At 29.1% G+C, this 20,336-nt stretch overlaps 1 protein-coding gene across 4 annotated transcripts in view; it reads left to right on the top strand.

The window, feature by feature from the left end:
- Got1 (Glutamate oxaloacetate transaminase 1) overlaps positions 1–17,360 on the top strand; it is a 59,297-nt gene extending 41,937 nt beyond the window's left edge. For 2 of the 4 annotated variants that reach the window (XM_075373063.1, XM_075373083.1), the window contains exons 7-9: positions 4,385–4,527; positions 12,564–12,746; positions 14,204–16,476. In XM_075373063.1, coding sequence (XP_075229178.1) covers positions 4,385–4,527; positions 12,564–12,706 — 286 coding nt within the window. In that variant the 3' untranslated portion in view covers positions 12,707–12,746; positions 14,204–16,476. Of the gene's footprint in view, positions 1–4,384; positions 4,528–12,563; positions 12,747–14,203; positions 16,477–17,342 lie in introns of those variants that run through there. The other 2 variants (XM_075373080.1, XM_075373073.1) reach the window with 2 other exon arrangements.
- Positions 17,361–20,336: the final 2,976 nt, after the last annotated feature.

Below are 20,336 nucleotides of genomic sequence, written 5' to 3'. Positions count from 1 at the left end.
TTTGACCTGAAAAATTGAATAATATAGGTCCTAGAACCATATTTCCAGTAGTTTTTGAAAAATCTGGGGTGGGCGCCAATAAATTGGGGTAAAAAACTGTACTTTTTATGTTTGAAGTACAATAACTTTGTAAGTGGGTAATAAACTCATAGAACTTTTAAATAAAACTTGTAGAGAATTTAATTCTGAACAAAATGGTTTCAAATAAATTGAATAAAACAAAGAAAAGTTTAAAAAATTTGACTTCTATTTAGAAACAGTATACTAGAACAAAGTGCATTATACGTACCAGTTATAATAAATGTTCAAAAATGAGTCCGCCATTTTCAACACATTTCTTGGCACGCTTTTATACTGCTTTTGTTGACCTTTTTAGTTCTTGGCTGTCCTCAAGTTGCTCAGTTGCATCCATAATGCAGTTAATTTCACACGAAAATGTATTTCTGTTTTGTATAAGATATTTTTCATCCATCCCCAGATGTAAAAATCTAAAGGTGTCAGATCAGGCAATCTTGGTGGTCAGCAATGTCATCTTCGTACAAAGTGGCAAGATGACTAGACAGTTACGGTAGATAACAAACTCTGGCATATTAAAGGTTCTATGTTGCCATGGGACTCCTCATACAGGAAAATTTGTCATGATGAAGTGATCCTCTGCCGATTGCGGATAGGACATACCAGGGCTACTCACAGGTATCTGAGTCAGCAGTAAACGCACCAGTATGGATATGATGCAACTGCCGCTAGACTGTGTGCCTTATCCTTGTAGATGCATACATTATGTAGTCTTGCGTTGTAAATATAAATTGCCCAGGAATTTTTGTCAAATCCTGGGCAATAATGAAGACATTTTGGACCAGGTGTTTTTGTTTCTCTGGAGTGCTAATATTTCGCATACTTTTTATTAGTGTTTTTAGATTTTTTTACAGTAATTGGATGTTTTTGTATCTAATATTGTAGTTTGTTTTTTATTTTATCTTTGTTTTTAATGTTTTAGTTTTTGATTTTGATTTTAGATTTCTTCTTTAAGTTTTTATTTTGTTTTAATTTTCGTTATTCTATTAGCTTTTGTATTTATATTTCATATTTTGTTTTCCGAGCGATGTTAACATAAAAATGTTTTTCGCCCCCCCCCCAAACTACAACCGATCCATTTCTCAGGGAAATTATGATTTAAGTGAGTGGAAACGGCCCAAGAAAAAAGGGGGGTGGTGCACCATCATGCTAGAAGTATACTTTTCGTCTCGGTACTAGATTAACATCTTCAAGCAGCTGCGGCAATTCTTCAAGACAGTTCAAGTAGACTCAGCATTTAAGTGGTCAGGTAATATGAATGATCCAAACAGCTGATTGTGAAGAAGGCTGCACCATATATTGACGCAAAATCAGTATTTAAAATTGTTTTTCACTGTTTCATGAGGATTTACTTCTGCCCATATTTGCACACTGTGTAACTTGTTTATATCATCTCAAGTGAAATTTGCCTCATCAGTAAAAAAACAATACTTGTGGAGTTGTCGATTAGTATTCAACCAGTTGCAGAACTCAAAGTGAAGTGAACTGTCTTCTGGTTGTAGATGTTGAACTGGTGCTGTTCATGATAAGTATAAAAAGTGTTTTGTTTATATCCTTCAAATAGAATGTAAAACTCTGATCTGCTTAGAAAGATGCCATGTAATGAATTCTGGACTGCACTGAACTGAATCGATAATTTCAATGGCAGCATTGTGCCGCAGTTCAAACAAAAATTCACAGAAATGACAGCACAGTTCATAGTGCTCTATGTACTTAATGTACCTTAGGAGGGTTATTACTTAAACACTAATAAGTAATTTACATTGTTGATCAGCTGTTATTTTATTGTCGATTTTGAAATAATTTTTCAAATAATTTATTGTATTTCTGTCATTAATAAAAAAAATATTTTAGTAATATTTATTTTTATTTTACAATTGTAAAATTTCCAGTTTCTTTTAAATTTTTTATCAGTAAATTTTGTTTTTACACATTTTTCACATCACCAAAAACGAATTTGGTTTTTGTTAACATTAAATAAGTACTTTTCTAACAAATGTAGTAGTGTACACTTTATATAAAATTCAAAATTTTCTAACTTTTCTTTGTTTTATTCAACTTATTTGACACCATTTTGTTCAGAATTACATTTTCTACAACTTTTGTTTAAAAGCTTTTTGTGTTTATTACCCATTTAACAAAGTTATTGTACTTTAAACATAAAAAGTAGGGGTTTTTACCCCAATTTATTGGTTCCCACCCCAGATTTTTTCAAAACCTACTGAAAATATGGTTCTAGGTCCTATTTTATTCAATTTTTTAGATCAAAAACCATAATAAATCATTAAATCTATCCTTTAATTAATGTTCTAAAAATTTCAGTACACCTCATTTCATTGCGGTAGCTGAAATCCAAGCAAAATTTTTCACTAGCCGTAACTCACAAATGAAGCATTTTAGAACATATGTTTGTATGAAGTTTTTTCATTATTTTATGAGTCGGAAGGTTATGAAAGTCCCAAGAGAACTTTGTTATATATCCTGTGTACTGCAGTAAAAATGTTTTTGAATTATTTATTCATAGAACTCTTTTGCTATCATTAAGTATTTCTTACGTAATAGAATTATGTAAACACATTATGTTCCTAATTTTCAGTGATTCCATGTTGTTATTTGAATTTACATCATACTTTCATTGCTGTTTCTTTTAATTATCATATACACCAATCTGTTGTCCGTAGCTATGCTCCTAGTTTATTTAACAGACATGTCAAATTTTATCAAATGAAGCTATATATTTTATAGTTTTTAATTATGAAAATTATGGGTGCAGGAGCACTAATAAACTATTAAAATCTCACAGTAAACAAACAAATTGTCATTTGACCTTGTGAGATGTATCACACAGCATATTAAATGGCATTGGAAGTGTCCATTATTCAATGAATATTGGACACTTATCATCAGAGATAGATATAGCAGATTTGATACTGTCGTTCAATCCCAGGTATGATGGCATAAGATGTTCAGATAACTACTTGCTTGTGGTACCCTCTCCCCATAAAACAAATCAGCACATTGTAGATCAGGGAACTGGCCAAGAGATATCACCATGATGGGAAATAGGTCCCAGTAAAAAAAAAATCCCTGTCGCAAAAAATCCATGCATATTCTTTGGACATGTCCAAAGTCACTCCATCTTCTGGGAATCATAAATGTCCATATCCGCATTCAGCATCTGTAATTGTGAATGAAAAATTCTTGCAGTATCCTTAGATAACATTTACGTGGTGACGATTAAAACCCTTATCTTCATTGTCCACAGAATAAAATATGCCTGATCATTTTAAAGGAATCTAATTCACATCAGATGTAATACAGGCTATTGTATATAGGCTTGGTACACATTTGATGCAGATTTATTCCAATGCAAATTTTGCTTAATTATAGAACTATGTAATATCAAGTATGCTTTGTTGGACACAAACAGATTTATAACACTGGTTGTGGAAAACTGTTAGCATGCAGTAAAACCTTAGGGTTAATTTCCTGCACAATTTCCAATTTGTAAATTGAAAATGTTAATTTTAATGCAGCATTCTCCTAAATAAATGATCAGATGCTACATGTGCAAAGCTATATAGCATGTTGCCTATCAAATCTTCTTAGGCTGTGGAAGATTGCAGCATGAACATTTTCAATCATTTCCATTGTTTGCACAGTCCTTTTGCTCCCTCCTGGTTTATGATTACAAGTAAATATTGCTAATAATTTAAAGGAACCTACTCACCTTATATTAGTGTGACTGTCTGGCACATTCCTGTGACATCCCTAGTTAAAATACTACCTGAATATGCACTGCCAACAACTAGAGAATTGTTTCTAACAATTAGAGAATTGATAAGATTTCATCAGCGAAATCATGATGCCCATGCCTATAATAATAAAAGATTACCACATGTGGTGCAAATTGATTCATTACATGTTGTACTACCTGATTCAAAATACACGATAAGCACTGTTGGACTCATTTTTTTATTGTTCTACGATATACCCAAAAATGCAATAAATATATGTATAATATAAATGTTCAAAATTATATATATATATATATATATCATTCAGATTATTTTGAACATTCATTTTAAATGTCTAAAGTTGTGACAAATTATTAATTTTTGGAAATGGTTATTAGGTTTTTATTTTTATTCTTGTGTAGGACAGAATTGTAGAATTTTTTTATACTATGTGTGGAAGGATAGAAACTGTCATTCATATAACTTCATTTTCAGTATATGAAAAAAGTGTTGAAGGTGTTATTGGACTTATTACAGCTGATGCTTTTAATAAAATATATTTATGATTTCAGGAAAGAGTGTGTAAAAATAATGGCAAACAGAATATTGAAAATGAGAAGCGAGTTGCGTAATCGACTTGAGGCTTTAAAAACTCCTGGAGACTGGAGCCATATTACCACCCAGATTGGAATGTTTTCTTATACTGGACTCACACGTAAGAGCTGTATAGTCTTACACTATTAAACACATTTTTCCATATGAGTATGATTTATTGGTTCATGTGCATGTTTTGCATGGTAAAAAAACTGTGTTGTATCCGATTTTCTAATCTGGTTGTTGATCATCACATGGCTGTAGGCATTTTGACTCCTGTAATAGCCTGGGATTCCTCTTTATTAATTTGTGAAAAAATAAAAATATTGCGATAACAAACCATTCTTATTTTTAAAAAGCTTTCTTGGGATTGTGTTGAACCAGAATTGGCTTTTGTTTTCTTCCCCTCTTTTAATAAAGAAAAGAGAAAAAAATTATTTTTTAATTATTTAAAACCATTCTCTTTTCAGCAGTTTTAATTCTCAATACTAGTAAAAAATTGTTAAGTCTTTCAATCATCTCTTTTCTTTTCCTGAAGAATCTTTTGGGTAACAAAAAATTTGCTGTTTATTATTCCATGATCTAAAGAAAACTTTATAGATCAGAAGAAAAGCAAGTGTGTTCTAGTATAAGGACTATCCAAATATCATAATCAGTAGCACTTAAATGCCTTAATAAAACTAATGAGTAAATTTTCTGGAAACCTCAAATTAATTTATTTTTTCTCTTTATCATAATTTTTATAGACCAGACAATGACCTTGTATGTGAATTTATGCACTGATGTTTACAAAAACTAAAGAACAACGAATGATTCCTCTGTCAATATTTTTATTGAAATCTGACAATAGTTCTACGTGTGAATTTATCAGATAATTCCGTTATTAGGTGAGCAGGTGTTATCAGACCCTACATTGTATCAATACAATTTCTAAAGAATGAAATGTTAAGCTGGATATTACTGGTTAGATATAATTTCCAATTCACATTGTTGAATAATTTTTCAATCTTTTTTCTTATTATGTGATAACAGAATTATTTCATGACTGAGGATATAGGATCCTGCAAAAGTACTTTCATGAAAAATTAAGGTAAGATATGTCTTATCTTAATATTCTGTATTAGGTGGTTTATTTAACAGAATTTAAAAACAATGGTTAATTAATTAAACAGTTTTTTGTATGTTTATGTAAGTTTGTGTCTGTTCACTGCATGTTTACTTCATTTAACTCTACTTAAAATATGGTTATATTGAAATTTTTATTGATATTCATCTGATGGATCAGATTTAAAGGTAAAAGATATATTTTAATTATTTGCTGATTTATTCAGCAAATGTTTGAAAATTTTTTAACAATGTGATTAAAAATTATATCTAACCAGTAATATCTGGTCTAACTCCTTCACAAATTGTAATACAATGCAGGATCTGATAACAATTTCATTGCAGGTTTGATATCAAGAATGTTGTAAAAAGTTTAGTTTTCCTTATTTGCATGTTCTATTATTAAGTATAAAAATTAAAATGTCAGCAAAGCTGAAACATTAAAAAATTATTACTATTATAAAATGAAAACATAAACAAAATCGATTTATACTTAAAAGATACAGGAATTGAGACAATAAAAATGAAGCTGTTGTTTAAACAAGAGGCACAACTAATATTATCAATTTCAGGGTCAACTTTGTATTTCAAGAAAAACCTATTCCATTTTTTTTTTTTTTTTTTGTATTGACCACCTACAGGATTGAAATTTGAGAACTGGATGGAGTGTTTCTGAAATATAGAAATGAAGGATAACTTACAGTGTACTAAAACTACTTAATTCAGGAATTATGATTAAAGTACATTAAGAGTATATTTGATTAAATTAGACAATATTTTTATAAAAATTTAATTATTAGATTTCACAATTAAAAAATCAACTTCTAGATAATTTACCCAGATTTCATGTATTTATTTATTTTTTCTGTAAACTGCTATTTGTACAATTTCAGGTTGTATTAACTATACTCGTATAATTTATATTCATTTACTACTTTGGTTTTATAAGTATTAAAATCAATTACAGATTTCATTGCAAAGAATTTTCTCAAATTTTGTAAGAAAAACAATGGTTACAAGACTAAGTAATTACAGTTCTTTTTAATTTGCAAAAGAAATTTCTCGGTAGGCCTTTTCTAGTAATCAGTTCTCTTTATTGTAGTATCCTTGTAGGTTGTACATTTAATTTTTTTTCACACTAAAATATTATTCACTTCAAGAATATCACAGGCTGTAAATACTATCACTTTAACAAAATCTCTCAACAATGTTAGATGCTTCCTTAGCTGAAGATGATCCTTTCCAGAGTTCTTAAAAGATTCCTCGATTTTCTTAGGTTCATAATTAACACAAACAAGGCTATTTGTTCCTAATACATATTTATGAAAAATTTTTTCTGTCTGATAATTATTCCAATATCTGAGAGTAAATTACATTGCGTTCCTTATGATGTTTTTACTTCCTTGTATGAAGTAAAGGAAGTATTGTGATAGTGAACAATTTTGGTTTCCAGATTTCATCGGCAGTATCCATTTTGACTAGTTTCGGCATGACATCTGTACATACATATGTATATATGTATCTTGCATAACTCAAAAATGACGTCATAGAATGCTGAAATTTTGGATTTACAACGGTTATAAAATTTAGTTGTGCACATTCCCTTTTGATTGCAGTTCACTGAACCAAAAGTGTCCAAAAAGTATTGGATTTTGGACTTTTTCTTAACTACAGCAATAAGCCCTCACTGACAGCTTTTCAACAATACATCATAAGTCGTACTTATTTTCATTGGTTCCAGAGTTTTAGGCAAATAAAATTTTAATTAATGAAATATTTGGATCTTGCACATCAGTTTGAATCAGACTTCATCTCCTTTTTTTTAACTATTTAAAAATATATTGATTTATTAATAACCTCTCACTCATTGGAAAAACTGTTTAAGATGAATAATAATCAATAATAAAAAAAATATATATATGACCAAATATCAGAAGTTTTTAATAAAATAAAATTTATGTATTTTTCATTTTAAAAAAATGTGTAAATGTAATTTAATAGGCATACAAGGAAGTCATGAGTTGTCCACATCAGATTTTTTTTATTCAGTTCTATCAACTGTCAGTGGTATATGGTATACAATTTTGATGAAATTTGTCCAATAATATGGTTATTTCTTTCTCTTCATCTTCTTCGTTATTCATCTCTTTGGCAGATAATTTCCTCAAAGTAATCAAATACATTAGTCTGAAACTCTGGATAAAAGTCTCTTCACAAAAAAAAATAGAAATACAATTAACATTATTTCAATGAACAGCCGATGATTGCTTAGAAGTTTCATTTGGCAAAATTTTTTTTAACCTTCTCCCTTGAACAGATTCTTCTGTGATGTCATGATATTTGTTTACATGTAATATCGTCAGCTTCTGTTACTTAGTTACTTACTGTATTTCTTAAGAACATTTCGCAGAATTATGATCTGCTAAGCAGGTTTTTAAGGTTTTTCCTTTTACTAATTTTTGATCTTCTAATCAAGTAAAATAAGTAACTTATATAAGGGAAGAATAAAAGTAACTTACATAAATAAGCAGGATATACATGCATGTAGTGTGTGCAGTAGGAAAGTTTTTAAATTAGTTTTATGGTAATATATTATTTTCACAATCAGGCCTACCAGTTGGTAAATTTTCTAAAAGGTTTACTCCAACTTTCCAATGTGGAATTGGAGGATATAGAGCAGCGAACAGTAGTTAGTTGTGCATGTATGTTAGATATATCTCATGTATAAAAATACATTTCTAAATATATAATATTTTGCGACATCTGAAATTAAGTATAGCCTGCCAAAATGTTTCCCTCTTTTGAAGGAAGTGAATTTTCCAAGCATAAGATATTTAAAAATATTTCGAACAACAAATTTGAAACTTTTCAAAAATAGATTTAATAAACTTCCAATTTGTAAACCAAAAGGTATAACAAGGTAGTTATTTGTTATGCAACTAAAGTGATCTCAAAAGTATTTAAGCTGAAATTTTACTGGTGTAATAAATATATACCTTAAATAATGAGGGATGGTTTCTATTATAACTAATTTTATTTTATTTTTAGTAGTAGTTGACTAAAAGTTTGGTTTTAGTAAAATATTAATCAGCTATTTTTTAAACCTGGAAGTAATTGATACTACACACAGCAAACTACCATTTACTGAACATTATCAGTTCCGGATAAGCAACTGTTCGTTTTGTCTTGCACTCGAGTTTCTTTACACCTGTCATAACCGTGGAAAACAAATAGAACAAAGCACCTTCTTGTATGTTTAAATTTTTAAACATCATTCCATTTACTCTATTTAATCATGATACTTTTACAATATGTCTCACAGTGAAAAGTTGTAATGGAAAAAACCATTTGATCTGACAATTTTGACTGTCATAAAAGTATTTATCATCACAGAATTGACTGAAGTAATTCAAGTATTTTAAATAGTCAATAATTTCACTCAACAAAGAAAACTTGGGAGAAGTTGTTTACAGTTTTTAATCCATTTTGATGTTTTCTAACTTGAGAGCAAAGAATCCATAGTATTAAGTGCTTTGACACATCTGATTTTTAGATATAACAATAGCCTTGAATATATCAAGGCTATATATGTATATAATCACAGTATGATTTTATATATATTCTTCAGTTTGTCTGTTAATAAAGTGATCATTATATTCAAGCTATTATTGTATCTAAAAATTAGATTTGTCAAGCATTTATTACTCTGGATTCTTTGCTCTCAAGTTAGAAAACATGAAAATGAATTAAAAAATGAAAACGACTTCTCCCAATTTTTCTTCATCGACTGAAATTACTGATGTAGACTTTCATTCAAAGTAGTTTCATTACTTCAGAAATTACTGATGTAGACTTTCATTCAAAGTAGTTTCATTACTTCAGTTATACAGTGATAAATACTTGTACAACATTCAAAATTACTAGTATCAAATCATTTTTTTTTTGTATTAGTTAAAACTATTCTCCATGTATCATGAAAAATTAAGGTACTTCTTATCTCAATATTCTGTATAAGTGGTTTATATAATACAATTTAAATATTCATATATATGTTTATTTTATTTAGAATGCATTTCTGTTAGTAAAATTTGCAAATTGTGTTTCTCTTAATTATTTACATGAATAATACTAATATTTGAAATAGAAATTTACCAAATTAACAGTTAATAAACTCATCCCATTTAAACATTAATTAATCCTTTTACGTAGATTTCATAAGAAAGCTACCTACCTATTGTAATGAGTACCGTGATTGGACTTCTGGAAAAGTTCAATATATCTTCGCCTTTCACATCCCCCAGACTCCAAAACCACCATCAGTTCAAAGGTTTATATATACATTTATATATACGAGGTCTGTTCAAAAAAATATGTAGACTAACGTCATAAAACAAAATGTACTTTATTTAGAAGTTACTTGTCTGGGTCCCCTTCAAAGTACTCTCCTCCCCAATGCACACACTTATCCCAACAGTGTTTCCACTTTAGGAAACAGTCCTGGAATGCTTCTTTTGTGATGTTTCAGTTCCTTCATCGCATTTGCCTCAATCTCGGAAATCGTTTCAAATCTTCTTCCTTTCAAAGGTCTTTTGAGTTGGGAACAAGAAGTCACAAGGAGTGAGATCAGGTGAGTAGGGTGGGTGGGGAAGAACAGTGATCAAGTGTTTAGCCAAAAATTCACAAGTTCTGAGGGCTGAATGGGCTGGAGCATTGTGATGAAAAAACCAGTAGTGCATCTTCGGTTTTTCGGTCAAAATCTTGTAACACGATCCAACTGATATCCCACACTCTTAAGCAAGCTCTCTGATGGTCAGACATCAATTTGTCCGAATCAGGGTGTTGATTTTGTCTATATGTGATTCGTCAGTTGATGTGGAAGGACGTCCAGGACACTCATAGTCTTCAATCGACTGACGACCATCTTTAAAACGTCCATGCCACTTAAAACATGAAGCATGCTTCATAGCAATGTTGCCGTAAGCTGTCTTGAGCATATCAAAAGTTTCACTCACAGATTTTCAGAGTTTAACACAAAATTTCACAGCAACTCTGCTTGTTCAAGTCACTCATTCTAAAATCCACTAAACGAAAAAAACACACTTCACAAACAACCGCGTATCTAAGCAACCAGTAATGATATTTGCAATCAAAAAACTGCATTGTAATGAGCTGATCTGTACGAACATGGCGACGCCAAGTGGATTTGACTGGAACCAATTGAATCTGAGAAGTTCAAACAGTCTATACGTATTTCTTCAACAGACCTCGTGTATATATATATATATATATTAGTTTCTTGTGGACACGATAACTGCCGTAATTTTGCGCCAATCACTTTCAAACTGATAGATAAATTACATAACGACCCAAAATTTCTGTCGAGTTTGTTAATGGGCAAATTGGTTCATGGGGTTGGAAATGGGAGGGCTTTTTCGAAAAAACAAAATATTGCTATAACTTTCCTATTAAATAAAATGTCGAATTCATTTAAAGTTCCTACTATTCTTTGGACAAGGGCCTAAAACTTACCTAAGTAAAGTTTTTTGATATCCCCAACCATTGGTCCAGGGGGGTGGAAAAAATGGGGTTTTGAAGACAAAAAAAGTCATACCACCCATAATAGTCACATTATTGAATCGGTTTAAAGTGGTCATTAGTCCCTTAAACATTAGCTAAAACTTTTGTCTGAAACAATTTTTGTTATGATCAACCCTTACAGTAAGAGATGACAAAATGTTGCTGGAATTGTAAGAAGGTGGGGCTTGTCATATGCTAAACATGTGAAAAGTTTTTTCACATGCAACCACTGTATTGAATAAATTTGAAGTTTTTCTTAACTTTAAGGTGGAAATCTTTTTTATCATCCCCTATTTAGCATCGGTGAGATCTACTTCCGCCTTCTGGCATGCCGAAAGGGATTTTTTTTTTTATATATGAAATAGGCAAACTATATTTAGTACATATGTTAATTATTAACAGTTTTAATTAATCATCAAAAGTAGAAAAATCTAACCTTTTTTGATCCAGTATTTTTTAAGACAAGCCTTTTGCCTTTTCCTCTGGTATGATAGAATTAACTTCAGTTTAACTTTCCCTCTTTGTGAACACCTTTCTAAGTATGATTAAATTTATCCAGTGAATAGAGAGGCAGTTAACATTACAAACACATAAATCAAGTTGACTTGGATTGATGATAGCAGCAGGGTAGTAATGTTATGAAATGTTCATTGTTCTTATCTGTATGAAACTCCTCAAACTTCATTCATTCCATTTTTGAGAATATTCTAATGTTATTTTGTGTAATTTTAAAATGTTCCATTCATCTTTTAAACTACTTGCTGCATCAAACCATAAACACTTTTCACAAATGAAGTAAGAATAAGAATCTAAATCTAATTGATTTGTGTTTTTGAAAATTTGTATTCTGTTTTTGTTTATTTTTTTTACAATATTTAAATGCTTAATTGTTGAATATTATATTTAAAATTAATTTAATGTTTATATTTCAAAAATTCAGATTTATAAAAAGTATAATGTTTAAATGAAAAAAAAAAATTTTATTATCTAATAAAAAATTTAAATGCCATTCAAAGAAGAAGAAGAAAGTAGAATCTCCTTTCTTTTGTTTACATATACATTTAAAATTTGAAGAGTTCATTTAATAATAATGTGTTGAATACAGAATTACACTGTTGTTTATTTTAATTCAATCTTTGTACTTTCTATTTAGTTCATACATGTAAAGTAGTATGTGATTTTAGGCATTTACATGTCAACAATTCAGATATCTTATGTTTTAATGCGTTCAAATCAACGTGGAACCATTTTTAATGAATTATTACAATTATATCTTAAATTAAAAAAATTACTGTTTTAGTAATTAAATTACATATTGTATTATTATTTAAAATTAATGCCTGATCATTTTACAAGTATTATTTATACAGTGTCACATATGTTAAAATGACATTTTCCCCTGATTATTTTTACTTGAATCTTATTTTTATTATTATTATTATTAAATTATTTACCTGAATTTTTTCAACTTTACAGCTAAACAAGTTGAATACATGGTTAACGAGTGTCACATTTACATGATGGACACTGGCCGAATTAGTATGTGTGGTCTGACATGTAGCAACATTGATTATGTTGCTCAGAGCATTTATGACGCCGTCACTAAAATTGCAGCTTAATGTCATGCTGCAATGATTGATTAATTTTACTAAAAATCTTGTAAGTATATTATTGTAATTTTGTTTTAAAATGATATATTGTGGTATAATTACATGAACCACATAATTGTTGAATGTAGCGTTAAAAATATATACTATATGTACGTTGTTTATGTACAAGAAAATAAGGTAAATATCCTAGAACCACTTGTATGATTGAAAAAAGACTACTTGGCTGTGTTGCTTCAGTTCTGTAAGTGATTGTTAGGTAGCCTTTGCATTTTTAGATTTTGATAAAACTTAATTTCACGAATTCATTTGATTCTTCGTAATCTGGGATATTCACATTTTGGGCATTGCATTACATTTATTACTGAAATGTTGGAAAGTCCATGATTAGATTTTATAAGATAAGTAGCGATTAGTAATAGCTCTAGTTTATATTAGAAAACTAGTTTCAGTTGATAATTTTTGACCAAGAAAGTGTTCATTATGATGTACGAGGGCTTGCAATTTCTGCAAGCTTTAATGTGTGTGTCTGTACGGTTTATATTCTATTAGGATATTGCTATATGTTTCTGCATTGGCATTTACATTTATTTTCAAGAAAACATTGCAAATAAAATTGACCTCAAAATATCATATGAAAAGACAGAAATTATGCCCCAAAAACCAATACGATAAAATAAGTAAACATAAACAGTAATAAAATCAAAATAGTAACCCAGTTTAAGTACCTCAGAGAAATAATGACAAACAACCTAAACAAAAAAAACTTTGATCCAAATAAGAAGAAACAAGCTAGTTAATGCTCAAAAATTAATCTGGTACACTTACAATAAAAAAATGCCTACCAATAAACGCAAAAATAAGACACTACAACATATTTATAAAATCAGAAGCCACTTATGCAGCAGAAACACTCTTCCACCATAACAAACAATCAAAGACAGACTCCAGAAAATCAAAAGAAGAATTTGAAGAACCTGTATCAATAAAAAGTACCCGAAAAATGGGCAGTGGTGGATTGTCCCCAACAAAGTCATGTACAAAGCGTTAGAACTCGATAACATGCATAAGAGGAGACTAGGATTCTTTGGACATATCATGAAGATGCAAGATTCAAGACTTCTGAAACAGCTAGTATAGTACAATCTTACTCAAAAAATACCAAAAGGATGCAGATGGATCAGAAAAATAAGAGAGGAAATTGACCTTACAGCAGAAGACACCACAGATAAGATAAATTAGCAAGAAAATCAAGAACAAAAACACTTGATTTACACTCACAAGAAAGAAACTCGCAACACGTACATTTTCAACACTAGAAAGGGCACAAAGATCAGAACGAATGAAAAAGTAGAGTGAGGACTGCAAGGCCCAACAGTTCCATCTAAGAGACTCTGATAATGGACTGACTAAGGTGATCCTATGTGGTCATAAAAGATGATAATAATAATTATAATAATAATAAAATTTATATATATATGTTTAAATTTATATAATTTTTTTTTACAGAAAATTTTCTATCTATCATGAGAATTGTATCCTGATTATATATATATATATATATATATCATTCAATAATGTCTTGAAGAATATTACTGGTGTTATTTTCAGAGATGTCATAAAGTTAAATAGGATTTCAAAAAATTTTAGATAATAATTATTTTGTATACATTGTTGATATAGTTTTTATCGTATTTCAGTTTTACTAGTTATAAGCTTTTAAAATGTATTTAATTAAAAAAAAATGAATATCATGACAAGTGCCTTTTACCTCTGTGAATTCTTATTGTAAACTACAGTTTTATTAATATATGTATTGTATTATCCAGCTTTTCTACTATTTTTTATTAATTTTGTATTTATAGTAAAAATAAATTACAGCACAAAAATAAAATTTTAATAAACAGTATTACTACTTGGTATCATTGAAAATTATTTTCATCTTCATTTAGTAATGCACTCATTAAAACTATGGATGAAAATAATGTATCTCAGAATATTTGGTGTTTCAGATAATAGAGATTTAAAAATTATTTTATTACATTATTTTTTTAAAAAAGTCCAATATTTTTTTACGTTTTATTGCCTTGCTCTTAATTAAAAAATTAATAGTTTCAATTTAAAGCAAAATTAAAATGGTAAAAAAAAAATCTGCTGTTTTTACAATTGTTTTTGTTTTTAACAATTAGTAAAATTTTACTGTGTAGTATATTTTTGTTATTTCTGAAATTACAGTTCTACTCGGTAAAGTATTTTTTGAAAATATTTATTGCTGGTGTTCAAATTAGCCAATTTAAAAATTCTCCAACTAATAGAAACCTTTTTTCCTATAATAGAGAAAAAAATTAAATACCCATTTTTCTAGCAAAGTAATTTTTTTTTTGTAAATAGAAAAGCTATTGTTAAAAACCCATACAGTGCCTTACCAGTGTGCTTACTACCAAACAGCTATATAATGTTGGCTATTATGATAATACACGCATCTGCTCTTATATACACACAAAACACATAAAGATTAATTCGTGTGTAACCATTTTGAATGTGAGTATATGTTTTTCTTTCTATTCAAAAGAGAAACTTTTCTATAAAAAGTATCAAATCTGTATAACAGGGCTCTTAAAACCCTATTAAGTTGCGACAGAATAACATAACTGCTGTAAATGCTGATTTTTCAACAGGTAATCGTTTCATAATTTTAAATTCTACTTTTTATTTCATCATTAATTTACTATGGTCAAAAAATATCAAAAATCAGAAAGTTAGAAATTAAGCTATTTCAGGACAATTGTCTATGTTCTTTTTTTTAAGATAAAAAAGAAAAAATATTTGATTATAGCTTTGGAATTGAATTATACTTCCATTCATTTTGAATGCTTTTTCTATACTTTGTCTTATTATTGTTATTACCATTAAATAAACTTCATACACCTTACTATTGATTATAATAAAACGTCTGTTAAATATGGTAGATTTTATGATGATTTTTTTTTTGTTGTTGTTATTTTGCATTTTTTAAACCTGTATTAGTTTTATTTTTAAGTTATCACTGATTTTGGATTATTTTTCCAAACTATTAGATAATCAGAAATTGTCATTGAACAATCTCAGATAATATTAACAAAATTCATTTGATTGTTAAAAAATGTTGAGTGAGAATTAATTTTATTGGTAAAGAGTGGAGGAATATGAGTATAGTCTCTTGTAACAACCCAGTTGGTTTGGTACGGAATATATTGGCATTTCAGTCAGCTGCTTCTACTAGGTTTGATATCCAATTAATGTTGGAATTTTTCATAACATCCAATTTTTCATACTAAGAATTACTGTAATTAGGTGTCAGCCAGTTTTATGAGAAAAATGATACAATCAGTAATTTTTACTTCCCTTATAATAAATTAATAATTATATTTGTTTGAAGGAACACAATTATTTTGAATTTTATTGTTTTAGTTTTTTGTTAATTGTTTTTATTGTTAATAATAAATATTATAATTTTTTTAATTATTATAGTATTTTTTTGTTAATTAGAACTTCTCATTTTTAAAAGTATCCGTATATTACTTTTATCTGGGAATCAGTGTGATGTCCGAAACTATAATTTTTTGTAATGAGATTGAGGTGAAGAAAATTGTTATTTTTAATTTCTAATTATAACATCTTGAACTTTGTGAAAAATCTATGTTTTTATTTGAATTGTTTATTATTGTAAAATTTGAAGTATGTATTTATTATATAATTTATTTTGTTGGTGGATGTGAACAAATAAATTTATTTTATTAGCATTTGTATTCTTTTTTTTTTGTGATATGGTTATTGGCCTTTAATAAATCCAAAAAACATGCATGGGACTTGGAGACTACAACCAGTGTTGTTTAACTTAATGAGCTGTGGAAACCATTTTATTGTATTGCACATTGGCATTTGCTGATAACCTTTCAATTACCAAGATGGTATTCTCTAAGATATTCTAAGTGTGACAATAGATTTAAAAAATGAAATTAACTATTTAAACCTGTGATCATTTAATTAGCTTTTTCTGTATTGCATTATGTTATTGTAAAATAATGAGTAGATCTTTTTACATAGACCTAATTATAATTAATATAAAAAATATATTATATTAATTATAATTTTATATAGGCGTAAATAGACCTTTTTGTATAACTAGAAAAATATAATTATTTTCCTCAGGGTTATAATTAGCTTTGTAAATCTAGGACTAAGTCCTAGATTAGTAAATATAGATAAATCAAGATTTATCAGTTTATTATAGATTGACATTGAATGTAATAAAATGTTGCATATCATTCATACAAAATTGATACTGTGGTTATTAAGTTGTAAATTACTTTTCAAGACGCTTCATTTCTATTAGGTTTGATTGGATTATAATATATATTGTGGATTATGGCAAGTAAATATTGAGACTGATGCTGCGATAAAAATTAATTTTCCTTTCAGCAAAATAAGGGTGAATATTTCACAATAATTTCCTATGAGGTATACTCACTGTTTCATCTGTTTTGCAAGTTTTGGAAACATTTCTGAAGCTCATTTTCTGGTATTATTTTCAAGAAACCAGTCATTCAATTTCAGTGACCTCTATTTTCCTGTATTTTGTGCCTTTCTTGGCTCTTTTTGATTTTAGGAAACAAAAGATAGTTTGCAGGGTCGAGATCCGGAAAATAGAGAGATAGTTCAACATCTGTGATCCTGTTTGGTGTCAAAAATGGTTGATGATGATGTTTTACTGCAGAATGGGTAAATGCTTTGTCATTCAGCAACAACCATTTTTTTTTAATATAACATTTTAGCTCTCACCTAATAAATTTAATTCTACAGTTTTTGTATACCTGCTCACAGAACTTTTTTGTACTGTACAAAAGGAATAAATTCTTTGTTATTGTAAAAAGACTGTCAACATGGTGTTCACTTATAATTTTTCCAAGCATACTATTTTCTTACAAGAAATGGATGTTGATTATTATCCATTCTAAATTATCTTGTTTCACCTAGAGATTTTCCTGTAACATTCAACTTTCAATACAAGTAAACATTCTACTTAAATGTATAGAATAATTTTTAAGAAGTCATCAAATTTGATGATTCTGTTTTGGTTTGTTTAATTTCTTCATAACTTGCTGTGAAGTAACAGTACTACTTTCATGCAGTTCACAGAAATTTCCAGTTTATGTGAACAATTTTGGAAAGAGCCTCTATATACAAATTTTGCCTTTTCATGTCAAAACTAAATACAGAGTGCATTCATTATTTAACTGGCACACGTGTAATTGTCGCATGTGTAGATTTTACATTATGCATGGGACATAATGAGAGTAGCAGTCGCCTTTGATTAACACGAGACCTTAAAAAGCTTTTAATTAAGGGGTAATCACTTAACTATGTTGTGAACCTACTTTGTGTCTATCAATTGAAAGTGAACATCGGAAGATTGTCTTTAAAATGTGTAAACTAGGATTAGTTACGTTAGCTAGGAAGACATCTTCAAAATTAAAATGTTAATAATGGAGTAATGAATATGGGTGCCGGTACTCTGTATGGACATCATGAATGACTATTCTTGTACTGAGAGTACAATAATAATGATGATGAAATTAGCATTGAAGGTAACAAGGATTGTTGGTTGCATACTACATCACTACATCAAACAGCCATGGTGAGGAAGTTGCACACTTCTTACCTAAATAACTGTTCAAGGTTAAAAATGATTTATTCTGTTATAATAGTTTAAACATTATTCTATGATTATATTTTGTAACAAATACTCAAAATATATGTCGTCAGCAATTTTTGGGTTGATTGTTCATGCAGTGTGTGTGAATGTTAGAAATAATATTATTTGAATAGTGAAAGTAAGCCATGAAAGTCATTGTACAAAGGAAAGAAGGAAGGGCAATGTTATCTAAGATACATCCAATTATGGAAACGTTGAGTTAATCTGATGAAAGAAATTAGAGAAGGAAGGGAGTTGTAAAGCTGAGGAAAAGAGGAAACAGAATGTTGTCATTCTCAAATTAAAATTGTTCTAAAATGATTGAGGAACAGGTGTTCAAAAACAAAACAATGTTGGAATGAATGGTCTAATTAATGAAATTGTACCTGTTTAAGGAAAAGAAATTGAGAGCATTAGATTCAGTATGATAATGTGGAACATAGCAACCATAATTATGATTGAGAAATTCGTGGAATCTCCTACTGATATTTGAGCTCTATATTTTATAAAGATTAAAACCATTAACTACCCAACACGTTTTTCAATGGTAGATGCTGTTCATCATTACAATAGAATGAGGAATTATGAAAGACTTGCAACTACTGTGGTTAATCTTTTCAAAAGAATGTTTAAAAATGGCCTTTTACAGAAAAGGCCTTATAAAAAATTAAAAGACAGTTTTCTATATACCATATGAATCTATCTTTTGATAGTGCAATATACATAATGAGTGCTTAAATTAGTAAGGTGTGTCTTTAGATGGTGAAAAAATAAAAGACTATAAATTTATGGATAAGAAATGGAAAAATCATATTGAGAGAAGTTCTGTAATAATATTTCATCCTTTGAGGTATCTTTAAATTGTATGCATTACTTAATGTTACATTTTTTTTTTTTGGTTATGTGGGGTTTTCTTGCTTATCCTTCATGATATCAGCATAAAACATTTCAGTTCTTTTATATTATCACTGTTCAAATTATTCTGAAATTTATGGATATGAAGTGTACCCAGAAATTAAATACAGTTTCCTTTATCACCACCATAAGCTTACGCACTGCATTCTCTCATTCATTAGCTTCGGTAAACAAAATTATAGTACAAAGAATAACAATGTTTGTTTACTATTGATTAAACATTGAGAATCCCTCCAGTCATGAAATTAGGAAAGTTATCCGATTTTCAAATGTGATAAAGTCAAACCAGCTAATTCATCAGAAAATTAGTAAAGTTTATGGTAAAAAAGTTATGAGTGATGGAATGGTTAGAAAGTGGGTGCGACAGTTCAATGAGGAGCCCAGTAATGTGCATGATGAACAAAGGAGTGGTACTCTTCGATCATGAATAACAATTTGGTTACACTAGTGGATGAAAAACTAAAGAAAATCAAAGATATATGATTTCTTCATTTGTATTTTGTGAAATTTCATAAATGAAATCATAACAAAACCTAGGCTTTCACACACAAACTTTACTCTCTTTGGGTGCTGAAAACCTGATAGAAAGAACTTGTTAGCAAAAAATGTTGATGGAAGTTCACAAAACTAATGACTCTGCTCAAACGTTTTTATCCTATAACCCTATAAAAAAAGAAGGTGATTATTTCTTGAGGCAAGTAATAACTGGTGGTGTGATTTTTGACTTGCATCACTAGTCTATGGATTGGTGGCTCCTCACATCTCCAAAAAGCACAAGTTCAGAACCACCATTTCAAAACAAAAAGTCATGTGCGCTCTGTCTTCAAGGATAAGAAAGTGGTTTTGTTGGTTCCTTATTGGACTTGGTTGGTGTTGAGTGACTACCACTTTTTTGCATCTCAAGCAATCTCTTGCTGGTCAGAACTATGACAATGATGCTGACATAAAAAATGCTGTACAACAGTGGTTATCTTCACTGGCAGTACTATTCTT

The sequence above is a fragment of the Lycorma delicatula genome, chromosome 1 (genome assembly GCF_047948215.1).
Source record: "Lycorma delicatula isolate Av1 chromosome 1, ASM4794821v1, whole genome shotgun sequence".
Classification (NCBI taxonomy): domain Eukaryota; kingdom Metazoa; phylum Arthropoda; class Insecta; order Hemiptera; family Fulgoridae; genus Lycorma; species Lycorma delicatula.
The sequence above is the reverse complement of the archived record's forward strand: the minus strand, read 5'-3'. Positions and strand labels throughout refer to the sequence as shown.